Below are 25,140 nucleotides of genomic sequence, written 5' to 3' on the forward strand. Positions count from 1 at the left end.
TTGTTTCATAGGTTTTCTGTAGAAAGATGCTTTTTTATGAATAAAATAACAGTTAAAAAAGGCAGTTTTTGTCATTATTAGCTGTGCTTTTATGGTTTCAATGTTACACAAGAAAAGGTCCTCTCAGACACTGTACACATCAGATTTGGCTAAAAAAGCTCTCTATGGCTCCTCAGTAGATTTAATTGGATGGTTGGCAAGTCTTAACACCCATCAAAGTTTTTGATTCACTGCTTTTTCCTCTTTGATATTAATGATTGACATCCATTTCTGTACAACAGTTCAGGACATCTGGTTAAGCAGAGAAAGTGTGCAATACATTCACAGCTCATTCAAAATACAGCTCATTCAAAATGTACTGTATTTAAACTTTAAGATTGACACTTTGAAATTCCTATCTTACAACTGACATGTCAACAATTTCACTAAAACATAGAATGACTATTTAAAATATAAATATATGTAAAATGTAAAATATAATATATATATATATATATATATATATATATATATATATATATATATATATATATATATATGATTTATGTCCATCTTTTGTTTTACCTTTGTCGCGCCCGGGGGGGGGGGGGTCACCCTGTTTTAGAAATTTGGAATAGGGGGGTCACCCTGTTTTCAAAATTTGGAATAGAGGGGGTCAGCCACTTTTTGACGTCGGCAAAAATAATCCACCGCCCCCCCCCCCAGGCCGAAGAAAGTGACCAGTCCCTTACCATGGCGAGACGGCTCACAGTCTGTAGTGTAAAAATTCGTTCAGTATATGTTAAATCCATTTACTGCAGCGAGCACGTCACTTTGAGACGCTGAATGTGAGGTCTCTTCATCAGTCGCTGGATTTAATGTTACCATAGACACTTTTTAGGGTCTCTGGTGTAATATTATTACCCAGGTTATTCTAATAAATCAATTTCCGGTTTAGTTAATATTGTTTAGGCTTTTTTACATAGAACGAAACGTAAGAAGCCGTTTACTGTATTTTGATATGTGGTCTATCTTCGTTTGTACCCGCGGTAATAGTGTTTCCAGTTTGTTCGTCTCTCCTTATGTATTTTGTTGCATCCATTTTGTTTTCAATCAATGTCTTCTTCCGATTATAGTTTCGGCAATTGTTGCGGCCACTGTGGAAAGTGGGTGGAGGGAACACTATTGTTCAAGATATGTTCCCAGTTTGATTGCACTGCCCTCTTGATGTTGCTCGTGTTGATGACGGGATGTATTGGGTCATGTAACTAATTTTGGGTGTTTTGTTCTTGTCTTTGTTGCTGTTATGGCTCTTGAGATAAGTTTGCGCTGGGTGTGTTCACTTGTTTCAAAAATAAGTGTTATTTAAGTTTTGTAGCCCATGTTCAAATGTGAACTCCTGACTGTCGTTACATGTTGAATACATCCACAGGGAGAACTGGCTTCTTGTTTGCTTGTTTTATTATGCTCGTTTCTTTTATTTGTTACAATAAACAACCAATAAATAGAAGTATTTGTGTTAAAATTTGTCACTAAAGAAGTGCAGTTTGTTTGCTAATTTGTCGTTTTTGTTTGTTTGTTTGTTTTCAAGTTTAGTCGATAAGTGATACACTTATTTCAAGACTAATACAATACAATGCCAAATATGAAGTAAAGTATACCACCAATGCTTTGCCATAAGGAGTGAGCACTTATGTAAGTCAGGTGATCCCTGACAAGCTCGACAGATGCAACAGAACAAGAGACAGCTTCTCAAATGTAAATACCGTGGTGTGTATCTTAGGAGAAAGACAGATCGTTTATCGTCCTGTCCCTCGTATTGTCGAAATAGTGGGATTTAACCCCGGATTTAACATTATCGTAGGGGCGTGGCATTTCCTCAATCTACAAACTAGCCCCTCGGTAGAATGTCTTTCTGGAAACATAATTCAACCCAGTCCTATTTCGTGAGAACGACTGTGTGATTATATAATTCGTCCCATCACGACGGAGATACCATTCGACTGTTTGTACTTGCCTGGGCATCCTTGCCTTGATTTTTTCAAGGCAACCCCCTCGGAATTTTTTCCTCCAAAATCTTCCAAGCCCTCCCATATCAAATGGTCCACCCCTAACCAACTTGTATATTCCCACCCCGGATTCCCACACAGACTGCTGATGTGCAGCGTGCTCGAAAGGTTATATCTGATTTACATTATTCAATTATAACGGTAAGATTCAGCCACCCAAGTGGTTCACAGCTCCCGAGACGCTGCACATCAGGAGTGAACAAAGGGGGAGTATTCAGTGAGAGTGGTGGACACACATGAGTGCTTACTCCTCAAGGAAAAGACGGGTAGGGCCTATATGCTTTAGGCCTATATGTAGAATTGTATTGGAAACGTTTTAAAGGATCATTTATTGATATTTGTAAACAAATAAAAAACAAGCAAAACCAAAAAACAAACCCCGTTCTTTATTGACTTCAGAAAAAGAAGACAAAACAATACTGAAAGAAAAACCAAACAAAGAAAAAGCAAAAAAGCAGGACAGTGCTTCGGTTTTAAATCTCAAAATATTCTATTTGCAAAATAGACTTAATTTTGACCATTTTGAATCCGAGTCATCTTTATCAAAAAAACTTAATTTATATTTATGTTTTTCTACTGTTATTCTTTCTTGTACCCATATTGTAAATTGTCGAATCTTTGGTATTCTGTGCAATCTTCTGCAATCATATATGTATTTCTTACCTAAAATTACTAAAAAATTAACAATGAATGTATCATCTTTCGTTTTAATTCCCAAGATAACATTCTCTGGAATCAGTGTTATTGGAATATTACAATTTTTCAGCAAAAGCGATTCTACATCACTCCAAAATTGAAGAATATATTTGCACTCAAAAAAAGATGGACTATGTCTTCCACACATTTATTACAAAAAGTACATTTGTCACTTGTTATTACATTTCTTATTTTTAAAAATTTATTGGTAGCTATTGTACGTGTAAGAACTTTGTACTGAAAGCTTTGCAGGGCAGTATCGTCTGTAATTTTGAAGGTCAATGGAAAGAATTTTTTTAGGTCACCGACATGAAATCTTTCTATCCACTTGGTCGTACTGACTTGTGTTTTAACTTTGTTCATAACCGTACTTTGAAAAAGACTTAAATATACTTTCCTACATATTTTTTCTGAAAAACGCTGGTTTATTAATCGATTATGTGTTTTATTTTTTATTTTTGCTTTCAATTGCTTAGGAATAGCATCAATAATACTTATGAACTTCAACCTTTCTGATTGTGGTATATTGTATTTATGACTACGACGACTGCTGTAATGAACAAGTAAGGCGACAATGGGTCACCCTGTCGAACTCCTCTATGAAGATCGAAAAATTGTGAAAAGTTCCCATTATTTATTACACAACTGTTTATATTTCTATGACAAATTTCTACCCATTTACAGAATATTTCAGTACTTTTAACATATAGTCCCATTCTATTGAATCGAAAGCTTTTTCGAAGTCGATCAACAACATCAAACCTGGCAAATTCTTTTCTTTGGCCGTGCATAAAACATCGTAGACGAGTCTGGTATTTTCCCCAATAAATCGCCCTTTCAAAAACCCCTTTTGATTTTCATGGATAATATATATCGAATAACACACTTTTCATTCTATTGGCTAACACTGTTGATGCAATCTTATAATCTGTGTTCAATAGAGTTATTGGTCGCCAGTTCTTTAAAAGTTGCCTGTCTTTATTTTGTTTTGGCAAACATGTAATTATACCTTGTTTTTGTGTTATTGAGAATTCACCTGAATGGAGAGCTTGATTTAATGACCTCGTGACGAATTTTCCAATTGTCACCCAGAACATCTTATAAAACTCTGGTGGAAAGCCGTCTGAACCTGGACTTTTATTATTTGACATACGTAACCTTTCAATGCTTTTGTACATTCTTCAATTGTCAATGCACCCTCTAATTTTTGACTCTGCTCTACATTAAGTTTAGGGATATCTTCATGTTCTGTCAGAAACACACTGTCGGTTATGTTCTCACGACCTCGTTTACTAGTATACAGTGCTTCATAATATGATTTTTATGTCTTGAAAATGTGTTGTTGTTCTGTTACAACTTTATCTTTTTCTATCAGTTTATATATGGTTTTATTAACATACTGTCTTTTTTCAAGCAAACAAAAAAAGTTCTTTATTGACAAATATGAACACAAATACAACTCTTTATTGTACATGGAAATAATCATACATTACAAATAAACAAACAAGCATAAACAAACAGACAAACAAGGAGCCCGAGTCCCCTGTGGTTTCCCAAGCGATCGACCGCGTTAGCGTATGAGTCTGCGCAGTAGTGAGTTTGTTTCTGCCAGATTTTGGATTTCGGGTACAAACTCTCCTACTAGTCCTGCCTGTGTTCACCCCACTCACACATTCACAATGCACAGACTTGAACCTAGTCTAGCCCGAGACCAGAGAACCAGAGGTCAGTATGAAGCCTAAACGGCTGAACGTGCCACTGAACCCGGATTTCATGACCTGTTTATATCCGGAACTTCATCCTGTGAATACGAAATCATGTGACACAAAGTCGAACCCGGAAGTCGGTCCACTGTTTGTGCATTTGTCTCTGCCTGTCTGATTCCTTTCGTGTTATGACACGGTTTATGGTTCTGAGTAGGCGCGGCTCATAACTCACGGTCGTAAATATGAAGTGACCGTGTCAGGACATAGCCTAGAGAGCGAGAGTCTACACAGACCTGCGCGATTGGCATAGAAGCACAGGTTCCGTTGGTTGTCTACGATTTTCGTATCCACAGTCCCTCCACCAAAGGGACCGTGTCGTGTCCAGTACCTTGGATTGTAAGAATGCAAGGATTCAGCTGTACATTCATTCTAGTCGTGATTTCTTGTTGCGTCGTCGCCCTTGACGATCCGAAATCATGGCCGTTTGAAGACCCAAACAAATTCGGAGTCGCAGAGGAGATCGGGGAATCAAGGTTTTCAGTGAAACCAAAATGGCTGTACAACGTAGACGGAAGACCCGTCGCCGTGTTCGAAAACAACGTCAATTACAAAAACATTTTTGCTCTGTCAATGTACCAGTTTTTGAAGAGCTACTGGAGGTAAGTGATATTTGCACCAACACTTTGTCGTGAGCACAGAAAATACATGTTGACGGTGTGCTGCATGCTTGACTTGCTGCATGTATCTGTCGGTCCCTATCTGTCCACTACGTTGCTTCCGACGTTAGGGGAGAACCATTTGATTTGGGGGGTGGGTGTTATGGAGGAAGTGGGTATAGGAGCAAATTTTTTTTTCCTGTCAGAGTGACAGATATTTTTTTTTCTACTGTCATACCTCCATCAATTTTTTTTTCCAAATGGGGTAGCAGCGAAATTTTTTTTCCATTGGTCATCAAGTTTGTAATGCGTTGTATATAAGGGAGTCGTCATTATTTACGGCCTGAAACTCCGAAATTTCGAGTGACCCCCTCGCCAACCATGATGAATTTGAGTAACCTCCCTCTCTAACTCTGAAATTTTGACTGATCCCCCACTTAGAAAAGTTAAATACCAATACATGTAATTGTAAAATTTACAAAATACAGCAACAGTAAAGACCTTTCAAATCCTGATGTACCCTGCTAGACTATCATCAGTTATCTCATGATGGTTCAAAAAAGGTGAACCCAAAAAAATGAAATTCAAAGTCACAATAAAATAAAGATATAAAAGCTCACGCAGTATCTAACCATGATAAAGTATTGTTTAATTTGGATAGGTATTATGACAGGGTTTTCACTAGGATATCTGACCGGGCAGAATTTGAAAGTACAGGGGAGAACACGCAAGAGGCTTAGGGGGGGGGGGGAGTGTCACAGGGGCTTTCCCCTATCTTGCATGGAAATTTTTAAGATATTGATGTGTGCAATGGTGCAGTCTGGTGCAATCTGAGAGGTGTTTTTTAATTTTTTTACTAAGTGAAACTGTTAGAATACCCCAAGGGGCGATTTAAGATATTGATGTGTGCAATGGTGCAGTCTGGTGCAATCTGAGGTGTTTTTAGCTCATATTTGGTTTTATATATAAATACCAAAAAGAGCTTATATGATGAGTCTAAGTGTCTGTATATTTGTGGGTATGTGCGGATGTATGTCCGTCACACACAAAGGCTCCCATACCGCCAAAGCTACCGTCTCAGTATTTGGTGTACAGGTAGATGTAGGGGTTGAGATGTGAATTTGTTCAAATGAACACATCAGTGTCAAAAATGTGCAAATGAGGTAAGAAAAAGCGAAATTCTGAAACAGGCTTGAAACAGGCTTACTCCACTGACTTGAGTCATTTCCTGTCATTGTCATTGAACTGTTACATATTAACAGACCTGCTCAAACCATAGACAGTAGAGGGGAGGAAGACCGTCAGTAGAGGGGAGGAAGACCGTCTATGATCAAACTAAGGGGGGCTAGCTGCCTTTCTGCTATGCATGTTGCTAAAGTAGACCTCCAGTACCTAAAGTTTCAGACCTTAATTACTTTTGTCATTCTTGTTTTTCTGGTTTAAATATTTCTTGTTGTTTTTCTGGTTGTACTGTGCAGAAATCATTGTCATAATATCAGCGTAGAATTTTCCTGCACTGAACAGATAGAAAAAACATTTATTGTTGATCTTTGGTACCCATACTGGTATGTACCAATTCTGATCAAATTTGAGCGACAACCGTATAAATTGCGGTATTTTTAAATTTTTTTACTAAGTGAAAGTGTTAGAATACCCCAAGGGGGTGCACGAGAGGGGGTTCCTCCTCTCATATTGGAAATTTTGAGAAATTGATGTGTTTAATTGTGCAATCTGAGAGGAGTTTCAGTTTATTTTGCACTCGGTTAAACTGTTTGAAAATGACATTGAACACTGACATGTTTTACATTTTTTGCATGATCAGTGTTTGAGTCACAATATTCAACAACAAAAATGACAATACAATTTGTGAAAAACAGTTCATATAAAGAAAGTGAAGGCAACTCCACACATCGGCTCTACCAAGTTGTTCAATATTACGATATGGTGAATAAAAGGATCATTGCATTTATTTTGTGTGGAATACATGGCGAGACACCAGTCAAATAATCCCCTTTAGATAGTGCCTATGCCATTGAGATATTGCAAGAGAAATCCTGAAATATGATTTCTTGGGTCAGAAAAGGGAAGGAAAACATTGAGTGTACTGAGGTGTAAAGTAGACCTTTGTAGTGCATGCTTATATCATAAGTGCTGGGAAAAAACATAAGAATTGCTTGTGGTAAAAATATTTGCGCCGCCTATGGTGGCACGCTGGCAAAGAATACATGAGAACAAAGTTTCCAAATTTTGTTAAATTTCTGGTGCATTGTGACAATTTTTTTTTTCACTTCTGTCTGTTATGACAATTTTTTTTTCTCGGGCCATGACTAGATCAATTTTTTTCTTTCTTCTATCTCACCTGGTGACAATTTTTTTTTCCTCAAAATCCTCCATACCCCCCCCCCCCGAAATCAAATGGTTCTCCCCTTATTTGAAGAGGAGCACGTCACCTCAACCCGTGTCCGTTTCGACCCCAGTTTCTGGACAACTGGACCCCAAACTGACTGGACCCTAGTCAACTGGACCCCAAGTCAACTCGACCCTAAGTCAACTCGACCCTAAGTCAACTCAACCCTACACCCTGAACACGGTTACTCTACCCAAACCGTATATCCAGAACAACTCTACCTTCTGAACATTTTATCTGTATAAATCATTTGTGATTAATACCCACTAGCAATTGTGTTGAGAGTCATTCCATTTCTTCTTATACTATGTGTATGCATGCACCCACATTCACCAGAGTTAATTATCCCCTGTATATTAGTCTACAACACAATTGTATGTAACTGCACTGCTAGCTTGCTTAATCAGAACCCACTATCACGCTAGTTCGAGTACAAAGTGCAATCTATCCTTCTTTGAAGGTTTACTTACACAACTTTCACTGAATTTTCATATTTACATGTATTCAGCCTGTTCGCCTGTGGGATGTAAATCAAGAGTTTGAAGGGGTTTGATTTTGATTTGCGTTCATCACGTCTCAGAATGGCACTGCTAATGGATCATAACCTCAAAAATACACTTTTAGATTGGCATTGATTAGGGCCAAGGTGCTTTGGCAAAAACAAAACAAAACATTTTAGGGTCTTGTTGACTTGGGTGCAGGGTCCAGTTAGCCGGGGTCTAGTTGACGTGGGGTCCAGTTGACCAGTTACCTAAATTCACACCGCTTGTGGTTATACCTCGACCTGATACCCAAGTCACTTCTACCTCATCACACTTTTTACGTTATATGACAAAACTAAATTACTGAATATATAATGCAAACATATGCCCGTGAGAATTGGTGGTATTTCTGTGAGAGAATTGTTTCTGCTTTGAAATGATGATTTAGCTGTTAATGATTTGGCTGATATGCAAATTATGAAGGCACCACAACCTAATCGCATACATGTCAGAGGTGACCTGGGCAGAGGGACCATGACGGGGTGGAGTGGTATATAATATTGCCTGAATACATGGGTTTATGTGCCGGAGAGCAGGCAACAATTTGCCCGACACCAGGAGGGCAAATTGTCTCCTGCTGCGAGGGCACATAAACCCGTGTCTTCAAGCAATAATATTTTTATTACATGCCTCTTCACAGTTAATGCTATATGACATTTAGTTACATGCAGGACATTTTCAAACAATTTTACCATTTTCGACAGTATATCAAACAGATTTTAACGAAAGTCAAAATAGCAGTGCGTGTATGGATATTTTACGTCTGGTGTTAATCGCCTACTTTGATGATAAAAATGTTGAAGCGCTCCACTTGACCGGGTAACCATGGAAACTGCTCAGTACGTCATTCACCAGCCCACTAACTCCCTTGATGTTCCTATTCAAATCAATGCACTGATTTGCATTCACATTGCAGCATGTAATAAAGTGGAGTGGAGTGGAGTGGCGTCTATAATGCACCAAGACCACAATAAAACACATGTACTGTACAATAGATAAACCAAAAAAAATGCTTCGGCGTTTATCATGTGACAAGAATATTCCTGAACCTTTCAAAAATCGTTTTTTTCTCCCTTTCGCGAACACGCTGCAAGATTTCCAGTTGAACTAGTGCATTGACAAGCCAAGTGGCAATAACCTTCAAATCCGTGTCTTGGATTTCTTTTATATGCCTTTGTTTTTTTGTTACGCACTATTAAAAATGTTAGACTGTGCTTTTCAAGGAATTGCAATTGTCACGCCATATAATTTAAATGGAGACTGGAAGAAAAGATCAACAGACACAGATTTGAAGGGTATTGCTAAGGCTTGTCAAATGCATAAACTTCAACCGTAAATAATGCTGCGTTCACTAAATGAAGGAAAAACCGATTTTAGCAAAAGCTTGTCACGTTACTATATCCAAATAATAACTGTGTACTGTGCATGGTCAGATTTCCAAATATGAGGGCTTTCAGAAAATATGTACTTTATTGGGGTTTGGGACTATTAACTGAGAAAAAAATTAAAATCTGAAAAGTGTCTGTAAGGACTCTAGCTACCTTAGTACCATAGGTATGCGGTCCAGGTGACTTAAGGGTGGAGGGGTTGAGATGACCTGTGCTGACGGGATGGAAACAGCCAGAGTCGGAGTGAGAAGTTGAGATTGCAAAAACTGCTAGGGTTGATGAATCTTAGACTGTCTGATAGCTATATAATGCTGTGGACCTGTCATACTTAGTTTTGCGACTCAAGACAAGAACTGATAGAATCTCACACCCCCAAGGACCTGGCATCAGATTTCTCACACGAGTTAGGGATATTTTGTCTCACATGAGCCGCAGGCGAGTGTGAGACAAAATATCCCCGGCGAGTGTGAGACAAAATATCCCCAACGAGTGTGAGAAATCTGATCCCAGGTTCTTAATGTGTGAGATTCTTTTCCTCACATGACCACAAAATGCGTTAAATTCACATTGGACATGTTCAACATTATCCAAAATCGTGACAACTCTGTCATCTGACACTGTACTCTGACCCGCTTACTTTGTAGTTCCTGTCCGTGTGTTATTCGTCATGCTATTGGATAACATTTTGTAATATTTACTGCAGAGTGTGGGACGATTTCTGAGAGTGTGGGATCGATTTTTCCCACACCATCGATCCCACACTCCCAGCGTCCAGGAATGTGAGACCAAACAATCTTCAGAAGGCTTTTGAGCTTGAAACTAAAAAGCAGTGCGCAACAGAACTGATGATATACAGACGGGTCTATTGGTTTGAGGTCATTTCAAGCTCAAAAGCAACAAAACTTAATATGAATCCACAGCATAGACACCAGACAGTCTGAGATTGATCAACCCAAACAGTTTTTGCATTCATGCATGTCCATCTATACATATGTCAATAGCCATACAAAAACAAGCAATTTTCACGTAGACCTTAGAGAGAGTTTCTCCAGGGGCTATGATTTTTACAAAAAAATGCAAGTATGCATTTGTAAATTGGCCACCCTGATTATTTCAAGTTGTTGAGAAGTATTGTTCATCAATCAATCTATCTACAGTGTTGCAGCCAGGAATTTTAAATCAGGGAACACCGCGTCCCACAATCGGTTATTTTTGGAGGACATTGTCAATAAAATTTTATGTTATTTTGTAACAAATTAATTTCACACAAAAAGGTAAAGTTATCGAGACTGCATCGCTTTATGCTTGAATTTCAGGCAAGTGTACCGTATCTGCCGCCAATCAGAGCTGGGTTTGACTACAAGCAAGTTATGTTATTGAAGTGCAGCGTCCTAATTTTAATCATAGCTCCGAAAGTACGTTAAGCCTCAAAATATTCAATCATGCAAAGCAAAGGTCATCTTCAGTAACAGATATTACTTTTGAACTACATCCAACACAGTTGACTCATGAGTGTGCCCAAGGTGGCCTGCAGTATGCAAGAATGCAGGACAATGGGTTCTGTTTTGGGGGACATTGTCGCAAGGGCACGTTCTGGCTACAATAATCTATCTATCTATCTATCTATCTATCTATTCATCCATCCATCCATCCATCTATCTATCTATCTATCTATCTATCTATCTATCTATCTATCTATCTATCTACTGGTATCTATCTATCCATCTATCTATCTTTCTCAATGACAATTACTCTTATACTACTTTAACATGTGAAAATTGTAATTTGGCCAGCCCTCTGATTTTTTTTAAGTGGTTTAGAATGTATGTAATATTTTATTAGATGTGTAAACTGTCCTTTTCTTTTATTAAACAAGATATGGAACAACTCTGGATCCATACAATGAGAACGATGCAAGCAACTCAAATAACGTACCCTGGAAGTCCTATCATGATACGGAGGCATTCGCCAACAGTGTTGCTGGCAAGGCAATACAACGGCTAGTTCAGGAGATGAGTGGCAGCGAACAAACATATCACCTCTATCAAGTTACAGATAATTTAATCAGAAGGTAACAAAGTTCGAAGATATCAGATGCTAGACTTAAGGTAGAATGGGCCTCGAAAGAGAAAAACTTAAAGTTTTACTTAAACTTTCCTAATTGAAAATTTCAACCATTATCTCACAAAATCAAGAATGACAATCAGGGGTCGCCATGTAAAGTTAAATACTAGAGAAAAAAACAACATTTACCGATATTTGAAATTCAAAATGGCTGCCATCCCTGTGGAAAAATTAAATTTTCTAATTTCAAAAAACTAAAACTGTGAAAAAAATGAGGCCCCCAAAAGTGGTAGAGATCAGAAAAGAATTTGTAAAATTTTTAGAATCAGAAATTTGCATTTCCTATTGTAAGTTTGCAAATGTCATCAGAAATTATCGATGCAGAATACTTGATAACCTTGTCCACATTGTGCTTTGAAGACAGAGTCAGAATTGTTAAGTTGTAAAGTAAACTACATCTGTGGTTAATCTTGACCCTGCTTGTCCAATTCCTTTCAGAGGTGATGTGATGAAACTTCACCACGATGCATGCAGGGAGGAAGCTGAGTTCTCAGCCCTCATTTACATGAATGAAATCTGGAAGAAAAACTACTACGGTGAAACGCTGTTTTTCGACCAAGATGAAGAAATCACTGCAGTTGTTAAGCCAAACTATGGACGCATTGTTGTCTGGGAAAGCTCTGTTGGTAAGTTTCGCTCCTTAACTTGCTTACAATTGAGGCACAGCCTGCTTGGACCTGGGAAGATTACTTGTCTGTTTTAAAGAACAGTTATATTGTGGTAGAACATCTCTGGTCTGGGCAATCCCAGAAAAACAGAGAAACAAAAAGCCAAATTGTGCAAATGTTTGCGCAAGTTGTGTTTCAAGACTTGAAGTCAAGTGTACCTTTTTCAAGGGACTTTGTGGAAAGGCTCATTAGGGGAAGATTTCATTAACTTGAATGGTACCTGAAACCCGAGTCCTTGCCTGACCAACTCAGGTGACAAACAGAAGACTTTTAATCCCCCAAGGTGTGAACGTTCCATTGTTATGTTTATCTAATCCAGCTGGTGCTATTGTAGTGCCATTGTAGGAAAGGCAGGTCTGTGAAATTGATCCTCTAGGGAAGTAGGGTATTCCTAAGTTAATGGAGCTTTCCCGTAATGTGTAACAGTAACCTGAATAGGGAAGTTACAGAGAAGAAATTGATTATTAGAAGAAAATGAAACAATGTGCAAAATGTAAAATAATAGTGTTTATTTAAGATGCATTTTAAGTAGACCATCACTATATCACCATTGATGTAAGTTGTCATTTGACAAGTGACAGTGTCCATGCTTCTGTTATGCTGTATCATGTACTATATGTGATAGTATGCATGTATCATATATCTTTGTACAGGAATCTTACCCCCACTGGTGTCAGGTCCATGTTTCACTATCAGATAAGCCTTATCTTGTCAAGACCTAGGATAACAAGCTGAATTTTACTGATTTGACCAGATAGCATATATTATATTAATATATAGAATTTATTCAGTATAAAAGGCCACCGGTCTTTTTAACAAAACATGAGAAATACATACAAGTGAATACATGTGTGGGACTATACATTGTTGCAATATATGACAATGTGCAGTATGTCATATATTATTGTGTGAACTTATTCCCTTTTACCGACAAGGCATGATAAGCCTTTATGGTTAAAACTGGGAATTTGAACGGACCAATAGTACAAACAAAACAACAGCCATAAATGCGCGTAGAAATATTTGTATTTCCATGCATGTTTGTAAACATTGGATTTGTTTGTACCAGCATCACATGATCACTTAGGCGTAATGAGTCTTCGGGACGCTGTGTGTCCTTTTTATTAATGAGTAGAACCATTGAGAAAGCAAGTTTTAAGTCAAGCATTTCTTAAGATAAATGCCAAAGCATTTCAGTTTGTTTTATCTATTGTACAGTACATGTATGTTTTCTTGTGGTCTTGCTGCATCATAGACTCCAAACCTTTAAAGGGCCAGTAACTGTAACCCTTGATGATTTTGAACATATTGACTGATGAGATGCATGGTATTAACCCTTCGAATGCCAAAAAAAGTCAATTTTAGTCGCCTGTAAAAATATACCGATTAAGTCAGTTTTTTTTTCAGATTTGTTTGCCAAACTTTTGATAAAAAAACTGTAGCTGATGAAATATGAATCCATTTGGTTCAAAATTATCAAAAAAATGTCAGAAAAATTCATAAAAAAATTGGTAAAATGTTGTGCTAAAATTTTGATGGGAAAAATACAACATTCAAACGGTTAAATTTGTCAACTCAGCCTGTACATATGTTGACTCAGACTGTACTGTTATTGTTGACAAGTGAATTCTGGTCCAGACTAGGATCCCAGCCTACATTATATCTGTGTAGTTTACTACAATAGCAGTTTTTTAAACATGCCTTCAGGTAGAATAAGAAATTGTGGTTGAAATTACAAAAGTGGTGAAAGAAAAACCATCAAAAGTTACAGCTTTTGGCTTTCAAAGGCCAAGAGATTAAATTCTTGTATTCCTTGCTCTCTTTCCAGATTATTTGTTGCGTCCACCCAGTATCAACTTTAACCAGGGACAGAAGTTTCTACACTTCCAGTACACTACAAACAAGACCAAAGTTGATGTTGGCAAAGCACAGAGGCTGGCCGAGATGAAGAGGATCAGAGAAGCAACGGAGAAAATATTCGACCACAAAGAAGAACCGGTAGAAAAGCAAATCAATGTGAAGGAACACTTTATACAGGTAGGTACTGACAGAAGAATCTTGATGATAAAATCTGTTTGTGTGTTCTAGGTAATGTTACTAGTTCATTAGTTGAGGTAGAAATGCGCCTCGGGGACAGATATCCAAACTCTCAAACTTTTACAATATCCATTTTGCCTACCACTTGCGGGGGCGTATTTTGAAGTATATGGAGTAAATACAGTTTTTACCAGCGTAGTTTTGTGAAAATCTAGAATTTTACTTTCCTCCATAGAGATAACACAGTGCTGGCAGCCATTTTGAATTTTAAATTTCAGTAATATTGGGTAATTTGTTTCTCTAGTACCAAAATTTGCATGCTTACCCTCGATTTTTACTCTTGATTTTGAAAGAAAATGGTTGAAAGGTTGCTGGAGAAAAATCTTGAGCAAAACTTTAAAGCTCTATAAGCTGTACTTTTGGCTATGTTTTCAGAACTTTTGTTTTGTGGTTTCCCTACACTTTCTGCATTGAATCCCTAATCTGTAATTTAATACCAAGTATTTAGCATATCAACACAACCTATATGAGTATAATCAACATTGTTATTGTTGAAAATTGTATTCAAGTCTGGACAAGAATTCATTTGTAAACAATAAACAATGATCACTACACACATACAAGCTGTTGTTGACAAAAAGAATACTGGAAATTTCAGCATGACAAAGGGATTAGGGTCAGACACGGTAGTTGATATACAGAAGCAGAATACTGCAAAACTTGCCACAAGTTACAGCTTATGTCCCTGTAAGTCTTTCACTTATCCAATAACTGAACTCTGTTAGAGACTGATTTGTTTTGGTATGAAGAAAATATTTTGAACTGTCCTTTCCTCAAGACAGGCTAATCATTTTTGACAAGATATTTTTGTTGTGACAAATCAGTCCAACTATGTACGTAAATATTGTATATATTCTTATTTTATAGGAGTACAAGTCATCAGAAGGCTGGAGGGTTGTTGTGTTTGATGATTTATTTGACAAAAAAGATCTGGATGATCTGAGGAAGTACACTTTGAAGTATGGTGAGTTGTCAGTGCAATTGGACTTACAGCTAGGCAGTCACAGTTGGACGTACTGTAGTTGTAAAACTTATGTCAAAAAAATCAGTGGCTATATAAGTACGACGGACAGTATTTTCTGTTCATGTAAAATAGATAACGAATCTGTTTTACAATTTTTTTAATGAACATTAAAGGCCCACTAGCTGTATCTTTTTGCATTATTTTTATGATTTTACTTCCAAACTAAAACAAGTTCATGGGAATGTACTGGTACTCATTGAGGGATGTTTATACAAGTATAATAAATTCCCCTCTGGGACTGCCTGAGCAATTTAGAGCAAGATATATAATAAACGTGTGCCAAAACGTAAAATGGCGCCCTCATACAAATAAGGCAAAAACACTGTATGCCATGCATATATGCATTGGAATCTTCACAGAAACAACAGAGTAGTCCAATATAATGCATAGTGCTGAATGTTTTCCACTGGGACACCATGTGCTATGTTTTCTTTGTAATATTGCCAGTTCTTTAAAAGTGATGGGAAATCAAAATAATGGATAAAATTTAAATTTACTTGTCACAATAATGGATAAAATTTAAATTTGTCAAATTTTTAAGGAAGTAAAAGACTATATTCTTTAAATTGGTAGAATTTAAATCAAAGCCTTTTTCAGTTGAACAAATTTAAAGAGTTACAGCTAAAGGGGCTTTAACAAATGTAAGTTTTGTGAGTATTTGTTTGTGATCTTTAATTTTCACCCTTGGTGAAAAATTGAAATGTATAACTTTCATTGATAAACATAGTCATCATTGATAGTTAATACAAATGCTTCTGTGCTTTTGTCCTCAAGGGGAGTATTACTACGATGATAGTCTTGACTCTGTCTCTGACAACGTGCAGTGGATAGCTGGCTATGAAGTGAAAAGTTACATCAAAAGCAGGTTCTGGAACATCACTAAACAGGTGATGACTCATATAACAGGTGAGTTTATTACATTGTCATCCCCCAATTCCATGTAAACAGTTCCACAGTCACCATTGATAACAATTGGTTTGGGTCAAACCATTGTGCTCAAAGAGGGGAAAGAAAGCAGACGGTTAATAATAATATAGCTGCTGTATAGATTCTTCAACATTTTGGTAGTCGCTGAAAATTGTAAATTTATGTCTTGTAAATTACTAGAGAGCCTCTCGAAAATTTGCCATGCATTTCATTTTGACATAAAAGTGGCTTGAGAAATTTAGAACAATTTTGCTCATACACCAAAATACACATGAAAAATCTATACAGCATGTGTTGTGTATTATGAAAAACACTGAAAAAATAAAATTTATTTAAGTTAGCCTGGTTATTAATATTTCTCAAGAACAAGAAAAAATGGTCTGTCCTTGGTCATATTTTGCAAACCATTTTGATAATAAAAAGTTGCAAAATGCAAAAGAAGTAGGAAATTAAAATTGTTGACACTCTTGAGACATGTTTTGATACAGTTACATGTGGATGTTTCTTGAATGTTTCCGTGAACACATACAAGGTATTTGATGCAGGGAATTAAACCTAAACGCTCCCCTAACCACAGCCTCACGGTCCCTGCCCTTCAATAGCCATAGTACGCTGACCAAATGTTGATCCTTTGTGCTACTGGCCAGAGATAAATGCATCAGTACCTGGTGATACCAAAGTAACGTGTAACCTAACCAGAGTGATAACATTGTAAGCAAAACCTCATATGTTACGGACCATCTCAGATTGTTGCATAAGTTCAAGAAACGAAATTCCTTCGTTTAGATTGAAACCCCCTCCCCCTAAACAAATGTTCACAAGTGTGAAATGTTGATGTCTCTGCCTGAGAGTATAATGTTCCATTCTGCCATAGTTACTGAAGAATATGTTTCCCCTGACCGTATTAGATCATCAAGTAATCGATCAAAGTTGAGCACTAACCACTGTCAGCATTACACGAAAGAGTTGGAAATAATTACAGCAAAATTTGTTGGTACGAGTGTGCAGATTTTGTTTACTTTTACACAAATGTAAAGACAACTTGTGATCACAAATTAAAAGTGCTAAAGTGAAGTTCATTAATTAAATGGAGGTCAAATCCACTTTCCCCGTAAACGAATGAATTTCGCTTTTTGAACTTATGCGACAATCTGAGACGGTCCCTTACCTTGCCAAAGGGCAACACTTTCTAGATTTATCAGACAGACAACATTTCTATGTGGCTGTCACTTCCCTCTCTCAGGTAAGGACACTTGGTTCCCATATGACGTGTCCTGCAATTTGGTCAGAAGCGCTGACCACACCCGCATCCACCATGATTGCGACAGGGCGGAAGAGGAGTGGACGTTTCTGTTATATCTCAATCCGAACTGGACGGAAAATTACTACGGAGAAACAGCCTACTTTGAAACTAACGATGATGACACTGAGTATGTTGCAGGTACAGTGAAACATGAAACATTTTAACTTTCAAATTGATATTGTTGACATTTCTAAAGTCTTATTGTTTCCTAGGAAATTGAATAACAACGAGCCAAAGTTGAAGCAAATGTATTATTTTTCAGAACTTGAAGATTTAAGAAATCTTGTCATTTTGCGTTTTGCTCAAATAGCATCAATTTTTCCTAAATGAATGAGTCTGTCTTGTAACTTCAGTTGATGTGGTGCATTGCAAAATACATATACAGTGTTGATAGGCCGTGTAGAGTGGCCCAAAACAGTCTGCTGATGTGCAGCTGGCCTGCAAGATTATATCTCAATCTGATTGGTCGATTGTTGCTATTCACAGCAACTTAAGGAGTCTATTTTTATAATTCGATTATAATGGTAAGATTGAGCCAACCAATTAGATAACTGCTTCTGAGATGCTGCACATTAGCCCAAAACAGTATCTGACCCTTGGTGTACTGATCTTGACCTACAATGGCTTCTGAGATTGACCAAAGTACATGTTTATTTTGAAACTTCTGTTCTGTAGGCAATTGTAACTCTTGTCCTTAGATTATAGGTCACCAAATGAAATCATATACAGGTTTGATATGAACTTAATTTGCCTGTGATCAATAAATCAACTATGTTATACAATCTGTGCGCGTCACCACTGAACTTACGAACTCTCAAAGTCATATCTAAAGGATTGGTTGAGGAAGTTTTCAGGTCATAGAGTGGCCGTAGTTTTGAGTGGTCATGACATTTTGTCTTTTAGAAGTGTTACCTGTCTATGGAAGAGTCGCCGTGCATGAAGGGTTTATTCCACACTCTGCCAGACCACCTAGTTCACTGTATCCTGGTGCAAGGTGAGAAACCATCTGAAGTCTCCTATTAGCACATCTGTTTGTGACATTGTTCAGTGTGGACCACCTAGAATTATATTTAGAGGTTATAAACAGCAAGGGAGGGTATTTCCTTATAGTCTTAACCCCATGATGTGCAGTCTGTTTCGTTCCACGCGCAAAATGTTATCCAATGGCACGACGAGAAACACACGGACCGGATCTACAAAGTAAGCAGGTCAGAGTACAGTGGCAGACGACAGAGTTGTCACGATTTTGGATAATGTTGTACGTGTCCAATGTGAATTTAATGCATTTTGTGGTCATGTGAGAAAAAGAATCTCACACACCAAGGACCTGGGATCAGATTTCTCACACAAGTTTGGGATATTTTGTCTCACACAAGTATTCTCATGCCTTTCTGCCTTCAAACAGACTTACATTTGCCGTCAAGATGTCTATTAATGAGCAAGTAGCAAGAACCAAAATGATACTAGAGAAACACAGACAGGAAGAAGGCGTGTTGAGATCCACCATTCCCGTCCTGAATCATTTTGAAGTAAGTGCAATTCAAGCTCCATAAGCTGTATCTTTTGGCTATTTTTTTCAAAACTTTTGTTTTGTGGTTTCCCTACACTTTCTTCATTGAATCCCTACACTGTAATTTAATGCCAAGTATTTAGCATATCAACACAACCTATATGAGTATAATCTACATAGTAATTGTTGAAAATTGTATTCAAGTCCGGACTAGAATTCATTTGTAAACAATAAACAATGATCACTACACACATACAAGCTGTGTTGACAAAAAGAATACTCGAAATTTCAGCATGACGAATAGATTAGGGTCAGCATGGTACTTGATATACAGAAGCAGAATACTGAAAAACTTGCCACAAATTACAGCTTATGTCCCTTTCAATATTGTAACCATCAACTTTCCAAATCAGTGACATCCATACTGACAGATGTACTGCTCTAAATTAGTAATGTTGTTGCACGATGGTACTATACTAATTAGTCCCCACTGACACAGACTGGGGGACTTAAATATTTTGTTGTGTCCGTACGTGTGTCTGTGCATCTGTGTGTCCATTCACATACAAAATTCTCAGAGAAGTGTTGAGCGATCTTTTGATGTCTCTCAGATCATTACAGTTGATTATCCAGGGATCTGAAATTGGTGAAAAACAAAACCAAGCAATGCTACCAAGATATAAGCAATGCATGTACTGCTACTGTTTATGATCCTTTGAGAACTGCATTTGTTGGTATAAGCTGAGAGGATCAGGGTTTAAAGGTATACTGTCACCTGTTCCAATTTTGCCACAGTTACCATGGAAAGAAAATCTAACCAAATACAGATTTTAAGCGGGTGGCCGCTTTTTAAAAACAGCGCCCTCACATGGGCATTTTGAATACCAAAGAACGCCCCTTTGACCATATATTGGCATATTTAGATTACAGGTGACTTTAAGGGTCAATCTGGCAAGAACTGTGGATGAATCGTATATTAAAAGTTTTTGTTTTTTTTCAGGATGATGATTTTGAGGACAGACTGAGGGACAGAGTGCTGAATGTCTTGAAGGCAGATGCAAAGATGCAGCATCAAGTACACAAAGAATTCGAAGAGGGTGAAATTGGTGAGGGCGATAGTGATGATGAGGATGAGGATGATAGTGAAGAAGAAATGAGAGAGGAAAACGAGGAAGAAGAAGAGGAGGATGAATATATGCTTTATGATGAAGGTGAGATGCATGTCAAATTTAACATCTAGACTAGGCTGTCCTGTCCTGTTAATTGAGAATGAATGTGAATACATGTGTCAGCATGAAACTATTCTCACATTCACAATGATTTAGTCTTGTTCATCTTGGTGGTATTTTATCATGCTTGAAAGGTGGCAATGTCACCATCAGGAGTCAGTGTTTTTGTGATTATATACATTTGTGAATCTGAGAATAGTTTCATACTGACACGTGTATTCACATTCATAGGCTCAGAACTAACCAGCCTACTTTTATATCATATGAATGCTTTTTATGATATACTTTCAGTTTTAATAGAATATTCCTTCAAATCAAGAATGCTTTACCCCCCGTAGCCAAGGTTTGAAGAGATTTATATGGAGAAGAAAAGATGTGATTCAAATTGAGTGTATAAAAAAGCAGTCTCTTTAGTCACATTTCGAGTATAAATAAGATATAAGCCAGGGTACCCGTATGTTGTATATGGATATATGAGTTGTATATGAAGATATAAGATATAAGTCCGTGTTTGTTTAACCCTTTTCCTGCCAGACAGTAATAACTGTATCACTTCCCCATCAGCCAAGTCAGTAAAAAGCAGTATTGAGCCAAAACATGACGTATTTTCACCCACTTGGCTTGGTATGTCATAGCATCTTTTGTCCAAAAAAAATCAACTTTACAGTATTATGTTTTCAACAGCCTTCAAATGTACAGTATTATGTTAAAATACATCATATGGAATACATTGTGTTTCATTAATTTTAACCATCTTGACCTGGTGGTGAAATATGGACTTGGCAGGAAAAGGGTTAAGGTGAGAGAATGCACCTCGGGGACAGAAATTCAGGCCTTCAAATTTTATCAATTTTCTTCTGACCTACCACTTGTGGGGGCTCATTTTGAAGCTCTTGGCGAAAGAAAAGGTTTCACCGTCTTAGTTTTTCGAAACTCGAAAACTTTATTATTTCTCATAGAGTTAACACAGGGATGGCGGCCATTTTGGATTTCAAATGTCGAGAAATTACAAGTTATTTGTCTCTCTAGTACCAAAGTTTGCACGGTGACCCCTGATTTTTATTCTTGCTTTGGTAAGAGAATGGTTGAAAGTTTCACTGAGGAAAGTTTGAGCAAAAGTTTAAGTCTTTCACTTTCGAGGTGCATATTACCTTAATTGCATATAAAAATAGGCAATTCCCTATCGGTGATTCACTTTTTGTGAAAATCAAATTTTTAAACCCAGTTTCAAGTCACCAATTATTGCCTGTTCAACTTCATAGTAGGATTGTATCAGCCACATCGTATCAAAATGTGGCTCTTTACCTTTCCATGGTACAGTCTCTAGGCTTTTTCAATTGTATGGTAAGGTCCATTTACAGGACAGACAGGGGTGGAAGGATTGGAACTCTCTTCTGCTTTCTTCTCACAGATGTGCCGGAGGCAGATTCCAGGTTTGACTACCTGGAGACAAAGAAGGCGGAATACAGCGATGACATGGCAAAACTGCAGGCACTATCGCAAGAAGTGGTAGAGTATGGATGGCAATTGAGGGAAGACCTTGCCAGCAAACTTGAAAAGATAATCTGATCATCATCAACAAACAAACAACTTGACAATATTCTTTTATTTTGTTAAAATCTCCTCTATTGTTTTCCTGCTGATCAGCCATACATTTTATCATGCACTTTGGAATAATTCATTTTGAACTGTCCAAGTTTTTGCAGCTGTATACATTATGTGTGAAATGTGGCCCAGTCAGAGTCATATGAAGTAAAGATAGAGATGGAATTCATTATAAGAATGCAAAAGAAGAGAAACACGAGATATGATCGCCTCTAACAGAAGAATGATAGAAGTAAAGTTTGTTGGGTCTTGTTTGTTACCTCGGGTTTTCTGTTCGTCCATAACTACAGTGTTGTGCTATTGTTAACATGGATTAGGTAATACACTGTGCATATACCGTAGAAAGTATATTATTTTCATCTTTACTAATTGAATTTACTCGTGAATTCCCCGTCATCAACAGTCATTGTGTAGACAGAATGCTCATTAACAATTTAACAAAAGGCATATCATTACATTTTCATGTCCAGACAAAGTCTCTCCAGGACCATTGTCCAACCACTTATACATAAACTCTGGTAGTGATATGGGTAGTCTTACATGTAAAATACTTGAAACCTCATCATAATCACCAAATTTGCTCATTTCACTAAGAATACTGAATAAATCATCATGTCACCAGCTTTCCCTCCGTATCAATCTGTGTATTTACCCTACTGCTGTGCTTTCTTGAAGGAAAAGGTCAGCACCAACATATTTTTTCAATTCGCCATTAATCCTTTGAGTGCAATTTTTGTCACCTTCATAAAAAATTAGCAGACAAATTTGTTCAGTTTCAGATAATTTTTTTCCCAAAATTTTGGTGAAAAACTGTAGCCAATAAAAAGTTATGTCCCTGTTGTCCAGAATTATCAAAATAAAGAAAAATTCATAAAAATTGGTAAAATGTTGCACTAAAATTTAGGTGGGAAAAATTACAACACTCAAAGGGTTAATTAATTTGCAACATCTCTGGCCATAGTTCCTCCGTAAACTCGGCTTCAGCTTCTCAATCAAGGAAAGAAATGTGGAAGTGGCATTGTCTGTGTTTAAAGTGATAACAAAACCGATTTTGCTGATTTCAATTTTTTAATTTTTACTGACTGTTACCAAGAAAACCCTCTATCTTGCCACTAAAAAGTTAACAATAGTTTTGTTGAATTGTTTATTTTTTTTAATATACTTTATTTTGATAAAATGTATGTGTATCTGTTTCCTTAGCATACCGTATAACAGAGTAAAAACAGTATTTACCCAATCTGCTTTGGTATCTACTCTAAACTATTTTTCATGATGGAAATTAAATGCAATTATGAATGTGCCAAATGTGCTCCTTGTATAGAATCAAGCTAAAAAAAAAAAAGAAAATGAAAAATAGGAATTGAATTACTCTATTTTGCAAAGTTATATTCAAGTAATAATGTAATTTTCATTTAAGCCATATTTCAAGGGGATGATATTGCATAATTATGTGTACGACTGAATTCTCAATGACTGTTGTTATTTCTCAAACACTTTGTGTCAATTTAAGGACTTGTGATAAAAATTCCATAGCCTTAGCCCTATAGACTATACCAGTAAAAGGAATTTGTGAAATTTTCTTACTGTAACAAATAATTTTGTGAATCCATGTATCAGTTTGACATAGAGGGCTCACAGCTCTGTGTTTAAGAAGTCAATAATACCAAGATTTCCACAACCCTTTCTGCTCAGTGTCATTTTGATTAATTCAACTATTTTATGGAAAACTGGATTCATCCACATATTTGTTGTTTTGGTTTTTTTTAAAGGGTGTGGGAGGGGGAGGAATGAATGATGGGGTTTCCCTCACTGAGGTCAATTATGGTTATAGTAGAGCAGATGCTTCTTTAGTATCAAATGTGCGCCCTCAACGATGGGTATATTCCTTATTTTTCTGTGCTTCAGTGTGATGTTTTATTTTCTGGTTTATGTACTCAGACGCATTTATGAAAACTAACCCTTAAATGAAACATAGATAATAACGTTAACCTTTTAAATATTTTTATACCATAATACTTGAAGTTCCATGGGTTGATGTCTATCTATTTCATGTTCAACCCCAACCAGTGTTCAATAGTTCAAGACAGCCTGTTACATGTGAACGACATATCAAATGTTATTATTGTCAACTGTCATTCATTCTAGGAAACCAGAATTCATTTGCCAGCATTGACGTCATAATCTGTTCTCAACATGAGACAAGAATTTAGGGAAACGTTTATGTTTTGTCCCAATAAAAGTAATACGGTACTCATCAAAATTGTACCTTCTGTCCCTCTGAGGAATTTCAAAATTTAATAATCACTATTTGTATGCAAAAACAAACAAACAATATATATGCGTGCAGAATCAGTGTTAGCAGTTTTTCAGATGTAATATAATATTACACAATGATTTGTATATAATCACATTTTAATCTACAAATCAGTGTATTGAAAAGCTTTCATGATAAAAAATGTTTTTGGATATTTGTATAGATTTTTCTGCAGTGATTTATGTTGTGTTCAAGAAGTTCTGTAGACTGACAGATCAGTCACTTGGGGGCTCCTCATTTCTCACTTTTTTATAGTCCTGTAAAACAGAGTAGTCAAATTGGTCCAAGCTCTTTACAAGAGACCAGCCTAGGTTTGCTGGGAAATAAATGACATTTTGGTTGTAATATTTTTATTCTTTGAGCACAATACTAGGGACGCCATGAATTATATATTATGCATAGAATGGATAAGGGTAATGAATTTCAATAAAAGAAATATTTTTGGAAAAATCTTGTCACTTGGTTTGAATTTAAATGATGATGATCAGGTCGCTCAGTTTGAATGTGTTTGTGTGGATATATGTGTCATAAACTGCAAAACGGTAAATCTGAAAAATTAAGGTAGAACGCACCTCGGGGACAGACATTCCGACTCTCAAACTTTTACAATTCTCTTTTGATATACCACATGTGGGGGTTCATTTTAAAGCTCTTGGTCAAAGAAAACTTTTCCACTGGCTTAGTTTTTCGAAATTTTAAAATTTATATTTTTCTCCATGGAGTTAACACAGGGATGGCGGCCATTTTGAATTTCAAATATCGGTAAATCTTGGGTAATTCTTTCTCCAGTACCAAAATTTGCACGGTGACCCCTTATTTTATTCTTGATTTTGAAAGAGAATGATTGAAAGATTCCTTGAGGAAAGTTAGAGCAAAAGTTTAAGTCTTTCACTTTC

General features: G+C 36.9%; 1 protein-coding gene across 1 annotated transcript; it reads left to right on the plus strand.

The window, feature by feature from the left end:
• Window positions 1-4,281: 4,281 nt before the first annotated feature.
• LOC139136740 (uncharacterized) lies at window positions 4,282-23,606 on the plus strand. Its single transcript, XM_070704555.1, has 11 exons — window positions 4,282-5,109; window positions 11,320-11,514; window positions 12,006-12,193; window positions 14,064-14,272; window positions 15,200-15,296; window positions 16,131-16,262; window positions 17,527-17,724; window positions 18,490-18,580; window positions 18,992-19,115; window positions 20,097-20,307; window positions 21,737-23,606. Exons 1-11 carry the CDS (start codon window positions 4,853-4,855, stop codon window positions 21,892-21,894), a joined length of 1,860 nt encoding a protein of 619 aa, XP_070560656.1. The 5' UTR covers window positions 4,282-4,852; the 3' UTR covers window positions 21,895-23,606.
• The last annotated feature ends 1,534 nt before the right edge of the window (window positions 23,607-25,140 follow it).

Source organism: Ptychodera flava, chromosome 7 (genome assembly GCF_041260155.1).
Source record: "Ptychodera flava strain L36383 chromosome 7, AS_Pfla_20210202, whole genome shotgun sequence".
NCBI lineage: Eukaryota > Metazoa > Hemichordata > Enteropneusta > Ptychoderidae > Ptychodera > Ptychodera flava.